This window comes from Pagrus pagrus (genome assembly GCF_965226575.1).
Source record: "Pagrus pagrus genome assembly, chromosome: 3".
In the NCBI taxonomy this organism is placed as follows: domain Eukaryota; kingdom Metazoa; phylum Chordata; class Actinopteri; order Spariformes; family Sparidae; genus Pagrus; species Pagrus pagrus.
Window position 1 is genome coordinate 6,096,905 of NC_140187.1, and position 22,613 is coordinate 6,119,517.

The window sequence follows — 22,613 nt, forward strand, 5'->3', positions numbered from 1 at the left end:
CACCGACCTTTGTCCGATAATAGGACTATGCCTCGTCTTTCAAGTGTTTATCGCGAGCATTATGATGATATTATCTTTATTAACAACAGACAGTGGGCGGAGGTGCAGTATGATGTAATAGACTTAATACATCCATCTATGAGGAGCAGTGTTGAGTAATAATACATTTTTTTCTTTTAGAACTAAACTCACTAGTTAAATCACTCAAATTAATAAATAACAAAACAATTTAATTCATGTATGAGTCATTCTGCAACCTTTCATCCTGAGATCTGTCTAATTATGCATATATTGATCCATATATGGACCCATATGTCTGTCTACTTACTCTTTTTTTCTCTATTTAATTTCATCTTATGTTTTGTAGATATATTTATATGCATTCTCCTCGTTTGATGTGCTCATGTAGCTTTATTTTCGCTTACATTTGTTTTGCATGTGCTACCGTTTGGTTTACCTGTATTCTTTGTAAGTTGTTCTCTTTTCAATAAAAGTTATTAGAAAATCATAAATTTGTTAATATGAGGATCAGCTGAACCACAGCAGTAGTGTGATTAAAAAAATCATATATGTTATTTGGGAAATTCAAGTGTTTTGAGGACACCAGCTGCCTCTTTTGAAACCGCTTTGAAATAATATCGAACACGTCTTAATTTTGGTAAAGATGTTTGTGATTTCTGTGCATTCATAACCTTCACTCCTGATCTTTATTGTCTCACAAGACAAGGAATTTCTTTCTACAGCAAGGCAACATTAAATCATAAAACACGAAACAAACACAGAGACTGACAAGATTTAAAGTGCTGCGTGCAATTCACAATAAACTAAAGGCTGTATGATAAAAACAATGAAAGCTGCAACACACAGACTAAAGATGAGAAAAGTACAATACAAAGCTGTACAGGGAACTCTGAGGCAGTTTATAATGTTTAAGAATTTAAAGTATTTATTGCACAAAAGATAAATGAAAGCTTAAACTTGTCCCACCTAAATTTTTGGAAACCTGTTTCTCTGATCCGAAGGGAGGACAGTTTGGATTTCTTGTGCTGGGTTCAGCTCTCTGTGTGATTTATCTTCTGTAAGTGTCAGACAGATTAGGCTGCCTGATATATTTATTTAGTTTTATTTATTGACTTAAGTTAGCGTCTAACCCTGAGTGTGTTTAACTTTTATTGTAACTTTATGTTCTTGAACATTTGACCAATAAAGAACATAAAAAAGAAGTTTTTGTGCTCTTTTAAGAGTCATAAACTCAAACTTGCCATGGCAACAGCTGGATTAGAAGGTATAATTATGAAGTAGTCAGTACATAGTTTACTGTATGTGTCATCGTCCTCTACGCCCTGTGTTTGTTCTGCAGGTTACTCACAGCTCCATTAATACTTGCAAGTCAGTCCCTTGTAATCCACACTGAGCACCCTCCTTCTGCCTCAAACTGCTCTGTGTAATATACATCTCTGCCACATGGGGTCACTAGTGCAACTGCAAATTTATAGACATGTTATTATGTCAGGGGTCTTTGTTGTGTTGAACTGAGGTAATCTCAGTAAATGTGTTTGCGGATATGATCTGTCCGAAGCAGTACTAGTTATAATAGTCTCCCTTAAGAGCAGATGCTTTGTTATGTGATTGAGGTGGCACTGAACATGAAGTTTATGTTCATCGTTATGTGTTGATTTAAAGGAAAAGCTCAACCAAAAATGAAAAAGCGTTGTTTTGCTGTGAAGCTCCAGAAATGTTTTGTGGACTACAAAACTTCCCCTGACTTTCCATCAGCATGAGGTTGCATAGACAATGACTAAATTTCCATTTTTTTTGTGTGAACTCCTTTTTCTGGTTGGATGATTATAATCAGGGCTACGAGTTTACAGCCAAGCAGGTCTGACGGGCTGTGCAGCTAAATGCTGATGTAAGCATGCTAACATGCTCACACTCACAATGTTAACATGATGATGTTTAGTGTAGTGTAATGTTTAACCATGTTCACTATCTCTTTGGCATGCTAATTTGCATTAAAGGAGACATATTCTGCTTATTTTCAGGTTTATAATTTTATTGTTGGGTTACTATCGACCTCCAGAACAGTCAGGCTGCTCTGATTGGTCAGCTCACACACGCCTGAGCCAGCACTGCTGACAACAACAGTGCAGCTGTGCAAAATCCATTCTCACAGGCCAAACTCGATGATCAGCAAATCTGGGACAATGTGACATAGTGTGATGTCACAAACTCATGGAATTAAAAGTGGGACTACTGACGGGGCGTTTCAGGAGCGGTGTTTTCTGTGGGAGAGAGGAGCTTCTGTTGGTGCAGACTTTGACCTTTTTTACTTTCAAAAACTTTTACATGCACAGGAACACACATAACACACTGACGGAGAGAAAAACACTCAACCAAAAATGCCTCACGGGTCTCCTTCAAACACAAAGTGCAACTGAGGCTGATGGGAACGTGCCAAATAAAGGTTTTGACCTGATGAGGGCGCTTGATGCAAAGTCAAGTGATCCTGAAGCTAAAGCAATTCATACTTAGGGGAATGTGAATGTCTGAACCACATTTCATGACAACATCCTGTAGCTAACGTCTGTAAAAGATTTCAACTTAATCCATCTGATATTTGTTGAGATCTCTCAGCCTGGACCAAAGTGCTGGAATGAGCGTCATTACTATCACTGCTGCCACTTGAGTTGTATTTTCACAAGTTAAACTTATCTGTGGCAGGTTTCATGTGTTGACTCTGGCCAGGAAGTTCTTTGTTTTCAATCTCATGTTCTGAATAGGAAACTATTTCCTTTCGAGACAAACGTTTCACCACTGCAACTGTATTTTTGGTGCCCATGTGGGGGTGGTACTTGTACGTGCATGACACAATAACTGACTGCTGTCACTGCTATGACAGCCCTCCAGCCCTCCTGCCCCAGATCTGCTGGTTGTTGTAGCTGTCTGTCCTCAGAGGGGCGGGCAGAGGCAGCAGCAGCTGTGGATCAGATTTCAGCTGCTAAAGCTGAAGCGGAGTGAACCATCCTGCTGCAGGGGGGGGGAGCTGTCTGCTAATCACGACCACAGCACACAGTCTGAGGCTCCTACAGATCGACACATATGTTATAATATCTTAGAAATGCATGTAGAGGTAATAACTAGTAGAAATCTGTGATATTACAATGTTATTACGAGGTAGTGGACAAACCTACAAACTCTGACCCCTCCTTCTGTTAAACCTGTGAGTGGATCCTTCCATGTCTTTATCCTGGCTGTGAGGCGAAGGCAGAGCCACAGTCAGAGCTGGTCTGAGCTGAGTGAACCACCCACTGACAGCCTAAATCAGAGAAAATAACTGCTTCAAATCAACTAGAAGGCGCTTTAAACCCCTTAACCTCACTTAATTTCACTAATCAGAGCTGAAAAGAGCTGATTTGACTTTTAGACAAGTGAAGAAGAGAGATTATAGAGACAAGAGGAGGGCGTGACAGGCAGACAGCCGAGCAGGCAAGCTGCTGCTGCAAGGGGAGGAAGAGCAGGCTATGCATCGGCCAAAGCCAGAGGTCAAGAAAAAACGCGACAGAATAGTGAAAAGGTAGACTCAGAGCGTCAAAGGGGTCATTTGTGATCTGAGCCAGAAAACCAGTAACCAGCCTCTCTTTGTTGTTGTGTGGGCCACTGAGGGAGGATGTGAAGGAGAGCAGCAGGGAGGAAGGGAGGCGACTGCAAGAAAGACAAGAAAATGCTCTCAGAGATGATGTGCAGGAGGAGCTGCCAGAAGCAGCAGCAGCAGCAGCAGCAGCAGCAGGATGGCAAAGGGGCTCCGCAGAGGGACCCTTCCAGCCGCAGGAAGCACGGCTGGTCCAAGAGCTGCAGGGGGCGCCTGCAGGGGCGGAGGACAGGAGGGGGAGGGTGGCCGAGAGGGCGCAATCACCAGCACCCTCATCATCCTCATTACCATCATCCCCTTCAACTCAAGAGGCCGGTGATGTCCCTCCGGCCCGTTAACGTCAAGGGAAACAGAGCGAGGGGGATGCGTGCACCCAAGAACACCAACCAGTTTTTAATGCACGAGAAGTACCAGATGTTGCACTTGCGCTCCGACTCTGTCGGGAGCGACAGCGGCAGCAGCTCCGACAGCGACATGGAGCTCACAGACATGGACTCGTACCTGGGTGTCCTGGAGAATGCCAGAGGAGCCCTCTTGGACAGTCCCAACCCACACGGCTCAACGACACCACCAGGACAGATCGTGGTACTGCACGAGGACGGTCTGCGTCTGCAGGAGGAGGACAGTCTGCGGCTGCAGGAGGAGGACAGTCTGCGTCTGCAGGAGGACAGCATGCAGTATTTCCCCTCTGAAGACGACCTGATTCAGAGCCAGAATTTCATGCAGAAGGACTTTGTTGAGTTCTGTGACATCCTGACGTCCTGAAGGGAAACTTTCAGGGAGCCATTTTGTCCTCAGCAGTGTGAGACTCAAACCTCAGACTGAAGGAGGTCAGGTTTGTTTCTGCTTCATGTTCACAGAAAATGTTTTTTTAAAGAAAAAGCTCCATCTCATTGACTCGTTTAGCCTTAAAGTGTTAAGAGTATGGTCGCAGAGTGTGATGATTCCATCAGTTTCCAGCAGAAGTCAACTTTTTAAAAACATTTTTTTTAAAATCAAATGTCATTTTTCTTAACACGCATCAACCTGCCTTACTTTGTCTTTTTTTTAAGATACTGGCACTGATGTTCTGATTACAACAAGGGGAACCACATGAAACTATTTCACCCTGCTTGTATTTTTCTAGGTTTAAGGACAAACTTTTATTGAATGTAAAGATTAAATGACATTATTAAGACAGATGTTTTTTTTGTTTTTCTTTTACAGTTCATGGTTGGTCATGTTCAGTGTGTCCGGATGCTGTAAAGTGCTGCCTTTCTGTTGTTATTGTTGCACACAAAGGGAGATGGGCTCGGTGGTGGGAGTGAGCCCTAACAGCCAATCAGCATCGAGCTGCCTGGATTAGGCTGCAGATGATTGGCTGATGCAGACTGTCATTAACGAAAAAAAGAAAACCTTTACTGTACAGAATAAAAAATATAAAAAACAAATAAATATCTCATTGGTGTAATGTGGGCGTATGGATTGTTTCTTTGTGGATTTAACTGAGTGAGTTTTCCTTGAAGTGTTGTGTTATCAGGGGCAGTGTGTCACTGAGTCACCAGGGCAGCTCTGACTGAATTAAACAGTTAAACTATTTAAAAGTAAATACTCACATGATAATATGTAAGAGGAGAAGCAGGAACAGAGACGAGCAGTGAAGAAAAACATTTTCAATAAATATAAACTTTACAACACAAGTGTAGAAATAAGCATTTCGAAACTTTTTTAATGGTTAAATTTAATACATTTTGAAATGAATCCTGCAATAAATCAACACAAACACATAATAGCATGTAACACAAATGAGGTGATGAAATTGCACGGCACATGATAAAACACTTTAATTTTTGCTTATATAACGTATTTCCATTGTGATCCCTTACATAATGAATACAGTCATTCATACATACTCATGTCTTCTCCTTCTATTTTCTTTGATAAAAAGTTTTTTTAAAGTATTCTCAGTAGCTTAAATCAACGAGTCAGCTGGTCTTTTTCTCGGTCCCCATTTACTGAAATGTGTTTTAACAGAGACAGATCTATAAATGTACAGATTTTCAAATATATATAAAACTTTTTTTAGACATTCACACACATGCCCTGCTGCCAAACACTTACAGTAATGCAACTGGCAATGTTTATCCAACATTTTCTTGTCACTACCAGTAGTGAAAGTTGTATTTTTCTATTCAGGAATGTTAGAGGCATTTAAGCAGGAGAGACAGGAGGAACACTGTGTTCCTGTGTGGATGAAGTGGATTACATGAAGTGAAGTGGGCTGGTCACACCCACTGTGGGCAGGCCGGCAGTTATAAGCCTCTTTGTGTTGGTGTGTCATAAACTAATAATGGTAGCGGGTCAAAGTGTGAGGAACGGGCAGGTTGTAAATGTTTCTGCTCTGATTTATAAGATCTATTATTCTGCCCTTCAGTGTGGGAAAGCAGCAGAAATGGTGAAGAAAATCAGGGATTTTTTCTTTGTAGGATTTCAGGCTGGCTGGTAAACTGCAGACGATAGAGAGAAATGTTGTAGTGCCTTACATTTATGCCAGATTATTTTACCCCCCAGTGGGATAGACTGTCCTACATAATGCAGATGAGGTCTCGCAGTACATTTAGACATCAGGGCATGTGAGGGGAGAACGCTGTATCTACAAACTGAATGTTATTATACCTTTGAACTAGCAGCCTATCAGACAATTAACTTTAATCTATCTATCTATCCATCTATCTATTAATCTATCTATCTATCTATCTATCTATCTATATATATATATATATATATATATATATATATATATATAAATGAATGAATCGGGAAAAAAGTAAAATTAGCTTTAGTTGGCTGTTTGTCTGTAGAAGAGGTTTGTTTTTTTTGCTTTTACTTAAATTATACATTTATTTGACATAACAACTTCTAATAGCCTGTGGAAACACATGTCACAAAATAGGCCTACTTGCTGTGTTTGGCTTTGTAGTGCAGAATATTAAGGCTATATTTAATATTTTTTGTAATTGGACAGTTGAGCAGGTTTCCGTTCAGTTTTCATCCTCTAAACCAGATTTACAGTGATGTAAGAGGATTTACAAGACAATAATAGTCTATTTAATTTTGAAAATGTGGAGAGCTTTTTTTTATTAAAGTTCAAAAGTAAGAAAAGAGCAGCAGCCTGTTGCATTAGCTGTGTAACTTCAAATTTAGCCTGGCTTTCATTTCTCATTATTTATTATAAACTAATATAAAAGTGGTTGCACCAGAGACAGATTACAACATCACTCTAAGCCCCAACTAAAAAGTTACACAATAGTTACACACAACACAGCAGTTTTCTCTGCCCACAGCATCATTTCTTAAGTAATTATATGCCATTTTGCAACACACTAGACCAAATTTATTGATAGGATGTTTCAATATTGATCTAGCTCATGCTACGATGTGCTAAGTTGCTCTTGCCAGCCTGAAAGCTCGTGCACACTTGATGCTAGGACTCTTGGTTGGCCACTTGGCTTACGCCTTTATCTCCAAACAAGTCAGCTCATGCCCCGAGTAATTGTGGTGCAACCAAATTTAGTACCTGACTCTGGGATGAGCAGTTTGGGGGCCCTGGGGCAAAATTGAGCAGGCAGAGAATAAACAACAGAATAATCAAAACTTGAAACTGGAAAGAAAATACCGCCTATTTCAATCAACATACAAAGTATATTTTAAAGAAATATTAAAAAGAAATTGGAAGGAGCTTCAGATCGGAGGTCTTGGATAAGTGTTTGTTTTGGGTGATTTAATTTTGTTGCTCTTGTTTACTTTACGACGTCTTATTGATATTGATTAATGTTCATTGTCCTTATAAATACATATATGAAATGAATACCATTACAGTAACTCCTACAACCTTATGTTGATAGAAATCCAACAGTACGTGTCACAATGAAGACACGCCTGAAAGTAAACATGCTGTGTAAGTGACCTCATGACAGCAGCAGGTCGTCTGACGTCAGACAGAACCGTCAACCTGTTCCACTGCCTGAAGGCAGGGCTGATTCAAACATCTGAACCAGGCTTTGAAACAGGTCTGACCTCCTCAGACTGACCTTTGACCTTTAGATCAGGGCGTGTTAACCAAGAACACATACATTCAGACACATTGACCAAACAGTGTGTTTGTACTGTCTTATCTTATCAGAGGTCTCATTGCCTGGCTCAGGGACACTGCGGCAGGTCAAAGCTCTTCTGTTTTTAATGTCTTTCTTTTTTCTACTAAAAATTTATTTTCCCAGGATGGCTAAGGCATTGCCTGTCCTTGCATTTGATTGCCTTTGTCACTAATCGTACCTAAACCTAACCAACCTAACCAAGGAAGGGGACCAGTATTAGCCAATCAGAGTAGGGCAGGCCGTGACTTTGCCACCCTGTGAAGAAAACGCCTGCTGAAGCTCTTGAGTCTATTTTTTCTGCTGCAGTCATCAGTCAGCAGCAGCTTCTGCTTTTGAGTGTGAGTTGTCGTTGTGCAATGCTGCCTCTGATTGGTCAGCTGATTCTGCCAAACAGGAAGAGAGAGTGAGCTGATACACACACACACACACACACACACGGACAGAGACGCACCATGGCAGTAAGATGGTGTGTGTGGAAGATTACAGAAAGTAGATCAGTAGCCTCAGAACACTTCCTTTGCTAGCTACGCTAATGCTAATCTGTGTACACACAAATGCGTTCGTGTGTCTCTACTTGTGAGGACCCACTCTGACACTTCCTCATCCAGACTTTTATATAAACCTGATTAACACTAAAACTAAGTCTTAACCCCAAAATCTTTTTCCCTTTCATAATCTTTAACCTAAATTGGTGCTCACAAAGAAGGACAAGAAAACACACACTCTTACACACACTCTTAAACACAAACACACACGACCATCACCACGTATAAAGTGTGAATTGTTAGTGAAAGGGCAGCCGTCCAACAACAAGTAGAGGCAGAGCTATAGTCTGACGACGGTTAGAGAAATCACTGACACACCCACACCCACACCCACACACACACATGTACAATGCCCTATAATTGTTGCTGACAAGACTCCACCATGTGAGTTTTAAAGTTTGATATTTTATTTATATCTGTTGTCTTTTATAATCAGGTCACTGCGTGTGAATGCACCAGAAACCTTTTTTCCCAGGGAGCTCAGCTGTGCAGCTGATTTGGTAATGATCAGATAAACAGTAGAACAGAAATACACTGAATATCAAGCTGGCGTGTGAGAGTTGAACATGTGATTGAAAAACCCTGGTCATGCTGACAGCCTGCAGGTGTCTGGGAAGGCTTTAGAGCCTGAGTACTTTCAAAATCTTCTCTTTTAGTTATATTTTTATTAGATACTGACTGAAACCAGTAGAGAGACAGATGCAACAGTCCCCAGCCAAATCCAAACTGAAGACAATGTGGTTCAATATTATTGTCTTAACCCCCTCAGGACCTCAGGGCTGCCCCGAAATACATTTCCAAAGTATTGAGGAATATATGGTAATATAGAACATTTATTACAACATATATTTAGGATATATAGGTCGACTGCAGAGTTGTAGATTACTGAAACTTTCAACTTGCAAACTAAAATCAAGTATTTAAAGGGGCCAAAGTGTAAAACATGGCCAGAATTCAAAGTTAGCACCAAAAATGTAGGTGGCAGGAAAACATCAAAGTAACCACTGGTCACAATTGTCTTAGCTAGCTTTCTGTGGCTGGAGCTAGCTGCTGTTAGCCAGTTAGCTCGGTTAGCTCAGTTGATAAAACAACACAAAAGCCATATCCTACATATTGCACCTTTTTGAAGTCGCAGTGCGTCAGAAGAGCCGACCAAAGATGGAAGAGGATGCTCTTGGTTCAGGCCAGCCTGTGATAACATCACACAGATAATACTGCATGTTTTCACAAAGACATGAAAAAAGTGCTGAATGAAAACCAGAAGGAAATTGGACGTGACGTCAGGATTTCTCTTTACACTTGTTTTATTGTCCGTCTCTACTAAAGGCTGTCCAATAAAAAGAAAACACCCACATAACTAAATAGATACATCTCCGGTGGTGATGATGATGATGGTGATGATGCACCACGTGATCAGAGCTGATAGAGTCTGCTTGGATCCGCTGTGGGTTTTAGACATATTGACATGAAACCTGCTGCAGCAACGCAACAAGACTGTACCGGATCCTGCTTAGACTGAGGAAACAGACACATTCTCATGTGACAGGATGAAGACCGTGATCTTTATACGTTTTTATAAATGCCTGGAAAGATAAGCCGTGGTCGTTGCCTGGTGTTTCCTCACAAGGTCACATGACATGACAAGCAAATGACAGAATTACTGTCACGTTGAAGAAACATCTGCACTGGAACCAGACTGAAATGGAGCATACTGGTTTGTGTTTTTCGACCAGAACTCTTAACCAATCAGAGAGTAAACTCAGCCGTTGTGGTTAATCCTGGAAGAAACCTCTGTTACCTCAGTGTGTGTGTGTGTGTGTGTGTGTGTGTGATTGGGGAGGGGGTGTGTGTTATGAATACATGAAGTGATGGAGGGAGGAGGAGCAGGAGGAGTGGATGGAGTTGGATGCTATCTCAGTTTGGAGTGGAAAAGTACAGCTGTCCGCTCCAGAGGCGGAGACTCCTCTGTTGAATACACAAGCCAGCCAATCAGAAGGCAGAAAAACACATTGATTGACAGCCATGCTCAGCAGCATGACAAACCAACAGTGAGGCTCCCAGTCTGAACTCTGTCTTCATGTAAACTCTAGATTAGTGTTTCCAGTGAGAAGCTTCGGTCTCAAAGATCATCCAGTGAAGTGAAACAGCTTTTTCTGTGATAAAGTTTATATTTTCTTGAGCTGAACTGTGATGATGTTAAAGCAACTTTACTAAAACAGTTAAAAAAAAGTCTTTAAAAAGTCAATCAGAACTGAATCATTAATAACCGTTCACTAACCCCTCCCCCCCATGTCAAGATTTGGCTTCACCAGCATGTTAACGTGTGGTTCATGGAGCTATGGTGAGGTGGACACACTCAGAGGAAGTAAACAAAGAGGTTTGTGGGTGTAGTGAGTCTCACCTTCCTACACAAGAACAAAAGTGTGAGGATTATACCAGTCCCCCTTCGTTAATATGTGTAACCAATCATCAAATCCCCTCGGTGTTCAACTGAATCTGAAACACTCCTGTTTCATGATGGTGTTTCCCGTCAACCAGCAACAGAGAACACAGCAGCTGTTGATCATTCACAGATTCACTGAACAAAAGTGTGACTGTTTAAATCACAGCAGCACTGATGCTCTCGTTAAACAAGAACCACTGCTGCTGTTAATGAACACGTGTGATCACGTGTTTGTCAGACACTTACTACTACTACTACTAATAATAATAATAATAACAACAATATTCACGATAAACTTTATTTATCCACATTTTTCTTGACAATGTTACAAAATGCTTGACAAAAGGAAATAAAACCAGAAAAAGTAGATACTGTAAATGAATAAATCAAGGATTATGTGAGTTGGCACTATACAAATAAAGATTGATTGACTGATTGACAGATAATGGATACAGAATAATGAAATCCTCTGTCTCCAACATTGGTTCCCTATAAACTCTGCTACCGCTGGACGATGTTGTCTGCCCCCGGGCACACAGTCAACTGGGTAAAGGAAGATTAATTGGAGATCCATTTCTACTACAGACTCAGTGTTTGAATAAACTCATGACGTCTTGTGTTGTTGTTGCAACAGTATTTGTGACTCTGTGCAACAGCAGCACCAATAATAATATAACTTGGAAAAGCTCGGGTGGAGAGGTTGTCTGTTGCCACTTTAAGTTTATATCTGATACGTGCAGTACCATATATCCTCTTGCTTTCTTCTTGTTTTCTCTTGCCTCTGAAGTCGAGTGTCTTGTAACCAGTGAGAGCCGGGCAGCTTCAGCTGTGTGTCAAATTCATTTATTCATATTAATTCAGTCTCACAGATCTCGCTTGAGCTCTACTCACCGGTGTGAGTGTGTGATCCTGCTGCTCCACTGACCTGACAGCTTGCACTGCGCGCACACACACACACACACACACACACACACACACACACACACACACACACACACACACACACACACACACACACAAGCTCAACTCAAGAAGAGAGAGAGAGTGAGGGAGTTGATATCCTCTCAGCAGTGTGGTGAATGTTTCACAGGACTGACAATCCTCTCAAGGTACAGACACACACTCAAAGACTCACACACACACACACACACACACACACACAGATTCCACTGGCTGTGTGTAATGAGCTTGGACTGAGAAAGCAGAGCAGGAGTCATGTGAGGGAGTAATGCTACAATAAGCTGCAATGTACAGTGTGATTCTTCGTTTTAGATTAGTTACATCGTCATGGGTTACTTGATTACATTTATTTGTAATCTAATGGATTATGTAACTGATTAAATAAAAAATTTCATTAACCAACTACATTTCAAAGTAATCTGGTCCGACCCTGATTAAAAGTTAGTTTACTTTTAGAAGAGACGTGCTGAGTTCCACGGCTCGTCAGATCATATTATAATTTTGATATTTGTGCAACAGTTCTCAGCAAAGCTTGTCGAGGGCTGTATATGGTGTGCGTCATATATTGGTCATATATTTACACTGTGACAGGATATAAAACTAGTAATCCAACACTGCCTCATCATAAAACGGCTACTTCCTGGACCGCAACAATAGTTAACTGCACTCTGTGTGACAACAGAGTCAGTCCACATACACCTGCTTCACCTCAGGCTGTCGACTGTGCACCTTAAGGGCATTTAACACTGATGCACATATTGGCTTTTGCCTACAGTATGTTCCTGACAACACTCTTTCACTCAACCCTCGGTTTGTTCCAAGTAAATAAAGATATTTATACTGTATAGTATGGGTTGACTGATTGTCATATCTGATATTCTGATATTTAATCTAATGGATTAATTTAAAAATGTGCTACTTTGGCTCTGATACAGCATGTAATCTGCAAAGTAACTAGTAACTAAATTTATCAGAGAAAGGAAGTGCAGTCAAAGTACAATATCTGCCTCAGAAAGCAGAAAATGGACATACTCGAGTAAAGTACAAGTACTTAAGTACAGTACTTCAGTAAACGTGCTGATTAACATTCCATCACTGCACAAAACTTTACTGTAAATTAGGGTTAGGGGTTTCAGGCCGCAATATAAAGCCAACTAAGTGTTTTTTGTGCCTAAACCTAACCAGACCATAAGCACAGCAGCGTTATGACAAGAGAGAAATAGAAAATTGAATATAAACAAAGGTAAAGTTGGAACATAAAGCAAAGTTGACTTCGAACTTTTCTGTTTTTTTGCCGTAATGTGATTGGGTCATAGAGGTATAACATAAAATTGCACTGCTGCAACACAACAATCACAAAACTGGTCAATCCATTAAGGATAAAATGTCCTTTGAGTCGTAACATTTGTGTGGTTGACAAAGTGTCTTGTGTCTGCAGCTTACAGCGCTATCAGCATGGAAATGAAGTTATTGCACTTGTAGCACGATTACAAAGTCTTTCATTCTTTGAGAACAGTGGTGCTGTCAGTCGTGAAGGCACGTAGTCAACGATAAATATTGAAATAAAGATTTGCATCATGTTTTACATGTTAAAGCTTGTGATAAAGCGCTCAGTAATTCCAGCTGTCTGATACGTGTGTAGTAAAAAGTAGCACAGTACATTCATTTCCAGCTGTGACAGAAGTTTGACAATACAAACAACACGCACAACTGTTGGTGTGTGGTACACGTCTGACACGTAACACTTGTGTGTGTGCGCGCAGAGGATACACACAAGGAAGTGAAACAGGAAACCTCAGCCTCCGATTGGCTGGCTGGGACACACAGATCTGCCTAGTTACCAAAGAGCTTGGTGACGCTGAACTCATCCGTTCAACACAAGTCTTCTTTTCTTCTCCTTCCTGTGTTCACCCTCCAGCGAGCAAATATGCAGCAGTGTGTTCAGTCTCAACATGTACTCGAGGCTCTAGGGCAGCTCTCCTGGCGAACACTGGCTCAACTGAAACCACCGATCTACACATTAAAGAGAAGTTCTGTAGAAGTTCTTGAGGTGAAGTGACATAAAGCAACTGACTGTGAGGTGTCCTCATTCATCAGATATCTGTAATGGAGCAGATTACATACTACCAGAGTCAAACCATTTATATGTAGGCGACAGGACATCTGATCAATGTGGATTGACTTTACTTGAAAGAGGACACTAACTTATGTAACAGCCATTCCTCTGTGTCTGTTGCTGATGGTTAACTGAGGTGTTTGACTTTTGTTTCTCTTAATTTCCTCACTCGACAGAAGGTTAGATTGACTCTGACGGTGTTTTCAGTGTGAACTATGACGTTCCTACACTGTTAGGATCTGACCTTGTGTCGAGGTGGAAAAACTCACAGAGACGCTGATAAAGAAACACCTGGTCAGCACACACACACTGTAGGACAGATGCCAGTCAGTGTGTTAGACTTAAACACACACACACTGTTTAACCTCTACACCTGTCAGGTCGCTGTTTGAAATTATGTTTTTTCTTGACCTTTTTACCTCACAGAAAGTGAATCAACAACTGGAAAAAAAGGTTTACACTTCTCTTTTTGTAAGGACAAAATTTCCTCACTTTTAAAAATGTCCAAAATTGACTCTTCATCTAACGAAATGTCTTCACTTTTCAACACTGTCAGAAACTGTTCTCGCTTTCTGAACTTTGTGTTGGAGTCTGAGTTATTCCAAATTGTAAATATTGACACTGATTTTTACATTTCTACTGGTTTCGTGGTTCCAAATATGTGTTATCTGTCTGCTTGATCACTAATAATCAGTACTGGGCTTGAAAAAAAAAAATAAAACACAGGAAAAACGAACATACAGGTCGACACCTTATCCATTGTATGTGTTGAGTGAGCAGAAATTCATTTTATTCGACTACAGATACCGACCAGGATTTTAAAAACGTGAATGTGTTATCATTTATGTACATTTTGACCAGCACTGTGTTGAAAGGTCTTTTGGGTTTGAAGGTGTACAAGATACTTTAAAGTGTTCTGAGTGACTGTATCAAGTTTTATGTTCAAGTTTACGCTATTATGAGGCTAATTATCTTTATAGATACAATGTTGGTGTTATAATGCTAATCTGCAACACTTTCTCCATCTCAGACATGACAATACATTATAAAATGTGGTTCCTTCGTAGTTCATACAGTGTCTCCTTGATGCTGCCACCAGAGGGCACCAAAGTCAAACAAGTGTAAATCTAAAGGCCTTCCCTCACCGCCTTCAGTGTGTTTGTATGTGTGCACATACAACAGACAGACGCCTCGTGCTCTGGCTTGAATGACTGTGCTTTAGGCTGTAGCCCGCTTCACCAATCAGAACATGACTGAATAATAATAATAATAATAATATTAAAAATGAATAATCATCGCAATAATATCAATAATAAATCATCAGCATCATGACATTTGATGTTTTCGTGATAAAATGCCGTAAATAAGATTCACAACAAACAAAGACACGTTTGAATTTAAAAAATGCATCTGCTTCATGAGGATTCTTCTCAGACCATCTCAGCCAAATGGAGGCCGATCATTTGAAAAGTAAAGCAATTTGAAATGTGAAAACTGTGTGATGAGGGAGTATTGTTTGCGACTGTGCGTCAGGCATAAAAAAATTATGAGCAAAAAAATTAAAGTTGGCACCATGAGTGACACGAGGACACGCTGGAGGCCTTTAAATAGCTCAGGAACTCTTTAATAGTCTGAAGTGAATTGATATCCACCGCAGTTCTCTTCACGCACTGAGGGGCCGACGCGTCATCAATAGATATCTATCAAAGATATATACCAGATGGCGCGGCCATGGCCCCCAGAGGGTGCCCACGAGCCCGGCCATGCTGAGAAACATGCCGGGACACGGGCAACCACCCTCACCCGTGCGTAGGTATCCATACTGGCATTCAGATCCCGTCAACAGTCACTCTCTGCCAAGCAGCGTGCACCTGCAGGGCAGCGTGGGGCCAGTCGCGGACCCAGGACACCCGTCCTGGCTGACAGCCGGAGGCCACCAGAGTGGCTGCGGTGGAGTTATTTAGCGATGAGGTTGACAGAGAAGTCATTTTTGAAGACTTTGACAAAATGAGAAAATGATGATTTCATCATCTGAGACCGTCTCAGCAGCAATCAATTATCAGTAGCCTATTTCGTTTTGATTTTGTTTGACTTTTTTTGCTTTCTCCCACATCCTGACCTTGAAATAAGGCTGAACCATGAATTCCTTGAGTGTCTTCACTTTATGTGTAAACGGTTCAGAGGAGCGAATAACTATTTGGGAGGTTGGAAAAATGACGCATCTAATTCATCATGTACGTTAGACACATTAGAGACACTGACACTAAGAGCGCACCACGTGACACCCCTTTTTTTACGGCGGCAGACCGCTTATCCGCGATGGCCGAGCGGTTTAAGTAGATGTAAGTTCGAATGTCCCCAGTACGCATGCGCTCAGCCGTTGAGATACGGAGGTGGCAGGTTCGCGTCCAGAGAGCGACGAGGACGATAGCTAAGCTATTATCCCTGATGGAGAACGGCCCCCACCCTATGTGTGTGTCCTCTGTTCTTTTGTCTGTGTTTTCTATCAGTCTGTTTCAACCCAAGGTTATCAGAGCACATATCAATATTACAATTCTGACACATAGTCACAAAATTATTTATGATGCTTTACTCTACGTTAAAATGATTCAACTTTAAGCTTTTTGACCTACTACTAAGTCATCTCGTGAGGTGCTTGTGAGATCTGTATCATTCTTAAATTTTTTTTCTTCTGTTTATTTTCAAGTTAAAGTTGAACCGCAGAGAGGAGAGCAGCGGTGCAACTGTTGAATGGTTTTAGATTGAATGTCAGAATAGAGAAATGACAGAAACAGTAAATGCTCTGACACCCCCTGCTGGTCAGTCAATCAAAAACAGCTTGACAGTAACAACACCCTTTACAATCAATTTCATGATGTGCAGCCATTGTTCAAACTGAGAGAACTACAGAAATGTATCAGTGGATTCAATGTGAGGGGTATGGTGAGTATCTTTCATGCTTCAACAGAAGATTACATTTTAAAATCCATCACAGCTGCAGCCTGTGACACTTACTTTTACTTTTTCTCCAGCAGTGACACAGCTCACTCTGGAGCATTGTGTCTATTTCTGTAGATGTCCTCTCACATCTGCATGACACTGTAATGAACATTCAACTGAAAGTCATGTCTGGGTGACAAATGTTACAGATTCCAGATTCAAACACAGGATTTATCGTATCAGTCCATCCTCCTGTTTTTTGTCTGCCCCCTCTGCTTCACTGTTGTTCTTCTTCTTCTCCTCCTCTTCCTCCTGTCTCATCCTCTCCTCTTCCTTCCGCAGCTCTTCTTCTTCTTTGATGTCAGCCTCCTTCAGTTTCTGCTCCACGTCTTCAGGAATCTCCACCTCCATCAGGTTCTCCATCCCCTGCTCCGGCTCGTCTCCTATCAGCACCTGGAAACACACAATTTCCAGGTAATTAGGTCCACCAAGCTAAAACTAATGAGGTCTAATCAAACAGTAACACCTGCCCCCATGAGGGATACAAAATTCAGCTTTTTTTGAGACTGTTTTACGGAGGTGTCGATTTACTTTAATGGTAATTTTGAAGGATGTAGTACTTTTCATTATTCGTAGGTTAAGCAGAGAAGATTGTTTGATGATTCCTACCTGGACCAGTTTCTCACAGGCGGCTGAAACATGGACGTCTTTCTCCCACTTGTGGTACTCTCTCAGGATATAATAAATGTTCTTGTCCTTTAGTGTCTGCCGGCCGTCTTTGGTCGCTGTCAGCTGCACAAGTGCACAAGAGACAAAACAGTCAAGAACACAACATGAAAACATGACTGAGTTTGCATGTGTGTTTGTTTGCAGTGTCGTACCAGGAAAAGTGTTTCCAGCAGCATCTTTCTGATGTCAGGGTCCTCTTCTCTCTTCTTGTCCTCTGGGAGGTACTGCAGGTCCACAGGCAGACCTGAACATCACATCAACTTCTGTTAGAGTCAGAACCAGCATTACTTCATCTGGACTTTTAAATTGTGCTCATTAAAAACATTTTCTCTCAACAAGAATCGAGCAGAACCAACAATGGTTCCTGCTGAAGACATTAACCTTAATTAAGCTGTCAAAAATATAAAGTTTCATTTATAATAAACCCGTGAAACAGTGTGACTCATTAATGAGTTTTACTGTGTCATACTTTCACAACAAAAATGGAGCTCTGTGCAGGAGGAAGATCAGGAGGGCCCAACATGGCATAGTTCAAAGTTAATTACTGTAACAAAGCTGAGAATTTAGAAGGAGCAGGCTTTCCAGAAGATCACAGACGACAATTTAAAAATATATCAAAAGAATTTTAAATTGACTTTTCTTGCAAAATATTTCAATTCAAGCACTTTCAATGACCCATGTCTATTTATGTCTATTACCAAAAACGTTCAAGGGATCCCTGTAAGATGTACCAGGCTATAGATAAACACATAATACATTTTTCGTGGGATGAAGTCATTGTTGTTTTTTTGTCTGTTAATTGGATTTTTTGACAAAACAGAAAAATAGAGAACATCATCAGACTCCTCTGAAATTTGAATGACTGAATTAACGAATCAGGTTACTATCAGATCAAAAACTCACCATCATTTTCTTTCTCTGTCAGCTCCTCTGGACCGGCCAGTGGCAGCAGGAGGAAGGGCAGGATGTCCACAGCGTCGCTTAACAACCACTCGTGATGTGCTGGACAGGTTGAGGAGAGGTTTGGATAAGAAAACTCGTAGTACTGTTAGACTACAGATCGGGGAGGACAAACATGGTGCAACATCTCTAATATTTCTCTAAATTATTCTTTCTGTTTTATTATTATGATTTTAGCGCTCAGTCAAAATGTTAGAGGATCTAATGTCTCGGATTTCAGGTTCACTTTGACTGGTGTTTTCACCTGGGACTAAAGATGCTACTTCCCCAGAGGGCTTATTGACTTTTAGACACAGTTAGGAGAAGTAAATATTGTCTGTGTGTCTCAGAGAGCCCCCAGTGTAATAAGTACTCCCCAATCATACGAAGTGATCAAGTGTGAATGAGGTCTCCGTGTGTGACTCACTGTGGTCAAAGCAACAGTTGCGCAGGGTGCCAATGACTCCGCCCCTCCTCACCACTGATGCCTGGTACTGAGTGAAGGGCAACAACCTCTGGATTACACACCTGCAACACACGCGATTACAACATGATGTCAACGTCCACATTTCTATTGAACTTACTGTGAATAATCAGTTTTGAAATAAATTACTAAAACTGGGAGACACAGATCTCTCCTCTGTGTAATCAGTCACCTGTCCTTGTCCGTTATGTAGTTCCTGGCCTCGGGCAGCTGTGTCAGGTTGGACAGCAGCGGGCCGAGGTAGTGGAGCTTCGCCTTCTTGTTGAAATCTTCAGTGCAGAAGATTTCCACCAGCTGAGCCAGACCGACTCCCTCCTGGAGGACCTGAAACGGCAAAGGAACACCTCATCTCTCACTATCCAGCACTTTGACCTGAGCCTTGTTCTCATGACCTGAGAGTCTTTGTACAGGTTCAGCAGCTCACTTATATATGTCGAGTCAAGCTGTGTGAGTCAAAACCTTGTTCAATCCCTGTACCATTTCTAGATCGATCACCTTGAAAACGGTCTTGCAGGTCTTGTCATGGCGGCTCAGGTTGGACAGGATGGTGCAGATCTGGTCAGAGAACGGATAGTCCGGATCCTCAAGGTTCTTCAACAACACTGGAAGAACTTTGATATCTGCCACCAAAACCTGAATGAGACAAAAGCAAGAACAGACACCTGTAACATGTTTGTCTTCAAGGAGGAAATCAACACCAAATCCAACACATCCATTTAGATGTACTGTTGTTTTTGTTTTGCTTTATTTGACATATGTCTGTTTTGACAACAGTGTTTCACTCTCAGACAGCTGACTTATTAAGAGCTCACTGATCACCTGGTGCAGGGTCTCGTCAGCTGACAGGTTGACGAGGATGTAGTAACAGTCCTTCACAATAGCGATGGAGGGGTCAGAGGTCAGAGCAAACAGGGCGGCAAGAACGTCGGGTTTAGTGCGGAGGAAGCGGCAGCCATCCCTGAAAACAAACAAACACAAATGAAAAAGAGAGTCACTTTGCCAACTTTAAGCTGAGTGACGGTGCACAAAGATGTAAATCTGTCCAAATAAATCCTACAAATGATTTTCCTTGTGTGTCTGATCACACAAGTTAGCAGCTGACATAGAAAACACTTATTTATTTCTGAACACTTTTATTGATAATTTACTTCTAGTCTTTTAGTGCTACACATTATTAGTGATGCATTTTCTACAATACGTTTTACCAATAATTGCTTTAAATTCTAAGTTATTCATAACCACTGCCCAGTTAGTCTACAGTTCACCACAACAGTAATATATTAATGTATTAATTATATTGCCATTGATCATCATCTGTGTTGTGAACACACACATCTGTAAGGTGCATCCTGCTCCAAGTTTAAATAAAATCAATTTATCACATCGGGCTGTGGTGGAATCAGAGTCTGGTCTTTAGCTGCAACGATTTGTCAATTAATTGATTAGTCCGTTGATAGAAAATTAACCACCAGCTATCTTAAAAATCGATTATTCGTTTCAGTCACTTTTCAAACAAAATGTCAAACAGTTTCTTAAACGCGAGTCTTTGAGTTTTGGACCGTTGGTTGGACAAAGGAAGCAAATTGAAGACGTCACTTTGGGCTCTCGGAAATTGTGATAAGCATTTTTTTTTTTACAATTTTTACAGTTAAGCTATTAATTATGAAAATAATCAACAGGTTAATCGAAAATAAAGTAAATATTAGTTGCAGCCCTACTCTGGTCTGGTTGAGGAATATTCTACCATTTGTATTGGAGCGGAGATCAACATTATCAACGGTATCACCATCCTCCTCCTCCTCCTCCTCCTCCTCCTACCTGTTTCCAGACAGTCCCAGGATGTATTCTGTGGCCTGACCTTTGACATCAGGACGTGTGTCGCGGGCCAGGAAGGAGAGCAGCTCTGCAGCCTCAGTATCACTCAACATCTTTTAACAGCGTCTGATGAACAGAAATAAAACCACAAACACCCGTTCAAACAACAGCACATTTAACTACTACTTTTGTCTGTTCTCGTCATTATTTTGAGTCGTTGTTCTTTGTCACTGTTGTTACAATCACCGTCTGTAGCGGCTGCCTGTCTATGTCTATGTTTAGTTAGTTTTTATGTCAGTATTAGTGTTGTATAATGTGTTTTTTTCCTCAGAAGCCTAACCAGGGACGAGGAATGCAAATTAGTAACAACTGGACGCTTTACATATGTTGCATTTTAATCATATGTAACAATACCTATATGTATTGTCAAATAAACAAGCCTCACTGACTGATCTGATATCAGTAAATTTAAACTCCACATGAAAGAAAATCACAATAGTATAATGAATAAGAATAAATAGATTATTCTTTAGTGTATGTATTTCAATGTATTCAATTATTATTATGATTGTTGTTAAACCAGCTGTTATGTAACACAAATGAAGGTGAAACTAGGATTTTAAACAGAAAACGCTTACAGTGTGATCTGTAATAGACTGAGTGTTTGTCTCCAGCATGTTCAGGCTGTGATCAGCTTCATTATCTACATTGTTATTACACTGCAGATCTGTGTAATTACCTGACTACTGCCATTAAACATCAACGTTTTAGCCGTTGTTATTTTAACATAGCTGACTTTACAATTAAGATTAAATAAAGACGACACTGTAAGTGATCATGTGTGTTTATCAGTGCCAGGTCAGGGCTGTTGTTTACGTTAGCATAAAAGTGTGTTTAACGATAGCTTGTTGACATGTTATACACAATGCTAGCGACAGCAGCTAAAGTTAAATTACTTTAAAATGTTTTAACTGTCCACACATGAGGACAAAGTTTACAGACATTTTCTGACAGTTTGACAAACTCGTCTGCTGAAATATTTCGTCAGCTCACTGATACTGATGTCTGTTCTCGAAAATGACCGTAAGGTATAAAAATCTTACCTTAAAAGAGCTACAGGACTTGTCTTTGTCTCATTTCGATCTTAAACACTTTCTATACAGCTTTTAAATCAGACAGCATGGGAGCAATCGCAGCGGTGTGTGGATACATGTGGACACTACAGGCTGAAGCTACAGCCCGCCCTTCTTCCGGGTTAGCTTCTTCTTCTTCTTTGTTTTCAGCAGTTTAAACGCCGCTGATTGGACGCGACTGCCCCCTAGTGTCAGCCACGTGTGGTGCGCTCTGGTGAGACAGCTGGAACTGGTTGAAGCTGGATAAAGTCCAAAAATGCGCTTTGAGGACATTCTGTACTATTTGAATGAGCCAGAAACAAACTTAACGAAACTCTGATAATCTGTATTTTATTATGGGTGAACTTAAACCACATCCATCAAAACAAACGCAAGTCACTCAAACTTTTTGTCTGCACATGAATGATGAAATGTCTGTCTCTAGTGTGCTGTGTGAAATAATTATCGGCCATAGAGTTGATTTCTTTTGACCTTTGACCACAGGCAGCCGAGAGAGGCAGCCTGAGCATCCTACAATTGTACTACTGCATCCAGCAATTATCAGGTACTTGGTATTTCTTTTTCCTTCTTTAAAGACAGAATAAAACCATTAAAACACCATATAAGAATGAAAGCCATCAGATATTGTGGCCTGGAAATTGAACAGAAGTATGTAGCATTCTTTTCAGCAAGATAATGAAAATTTGGCAAATCTTTTTTTAGCAGGTCTTGGTGCTGTAAAATACTG

General features: G+C 40.8%; 2 protein-coding genes across 3 annotated transcripts; one reads left to right on the forward strand and one right to left on the reverse strand.

The window, feature by feature from the left end:
- Positions 1–3,285: 3,285 nt before the first annotated feature.
- On the forward strand, positions 3,286–5,093 carry LOC311253411 (uncharacterized protein). Of its 2 annotated transcripts, XR_014621678.1 has the most exons (2): positions 3,286–4,479; positions 4,856–5,093. XR_014621678.1 is itself a non-coding variant. In XM_084347356.1 (1 exon), the coding sequence occupies exon 1, from the start codon at positions 3,722–3,724 to the stop codon at positions 4,412–4,414; it is 693 nt and encodes a 230-aa protein (XP_084203482.1). In that variant the 5' UTR covers positions 3,286–3,721; the 3' UTR covers positions 4,415–4,828. The 2 variants fall into 2 exon arrangements, 1 of the variants encoding a protein (XP_084203482.1); XM_084347356.1 differs by lacking the exon at positions 4,856–5,093 and having other exon boundaries at positions 3,286–4,828.
- Positions 5,094–16,111: 11,018 nt separating this feature from the next.
- On the reverse strand, positions 16,112–21,990 carry hgh1 (HGH1 homolog). Its single transcript, XM_084349315.1, has 10 exons — positions 21,857–21,990; positions 20,757–20,879; positions 19,758–19,896; positions 19,434–19,571; positions 19,111–19,262; positions 18,882–18,982; positions 18,419–18,517; positions 17,668–17,759; positions 17,456–17,578; positions 16,112–17,239 (listed from the first exon to the last, which is right to left on the reverse strand). Exons 2-10 carry the CDS (start codon positions 20,864–20,866, stop codon positions 17,018–17,020), a joined length of 1,176 nt encoding a protein of 391 aa, XP_084205441.1. The 5' UTR covers positions 20,867–20,879; positions 21,857–21,990; the 3' UTR covers positions 16,112–17,017.
- Positions 21,991–22,613: the final 623 nt, after the last annotated feature.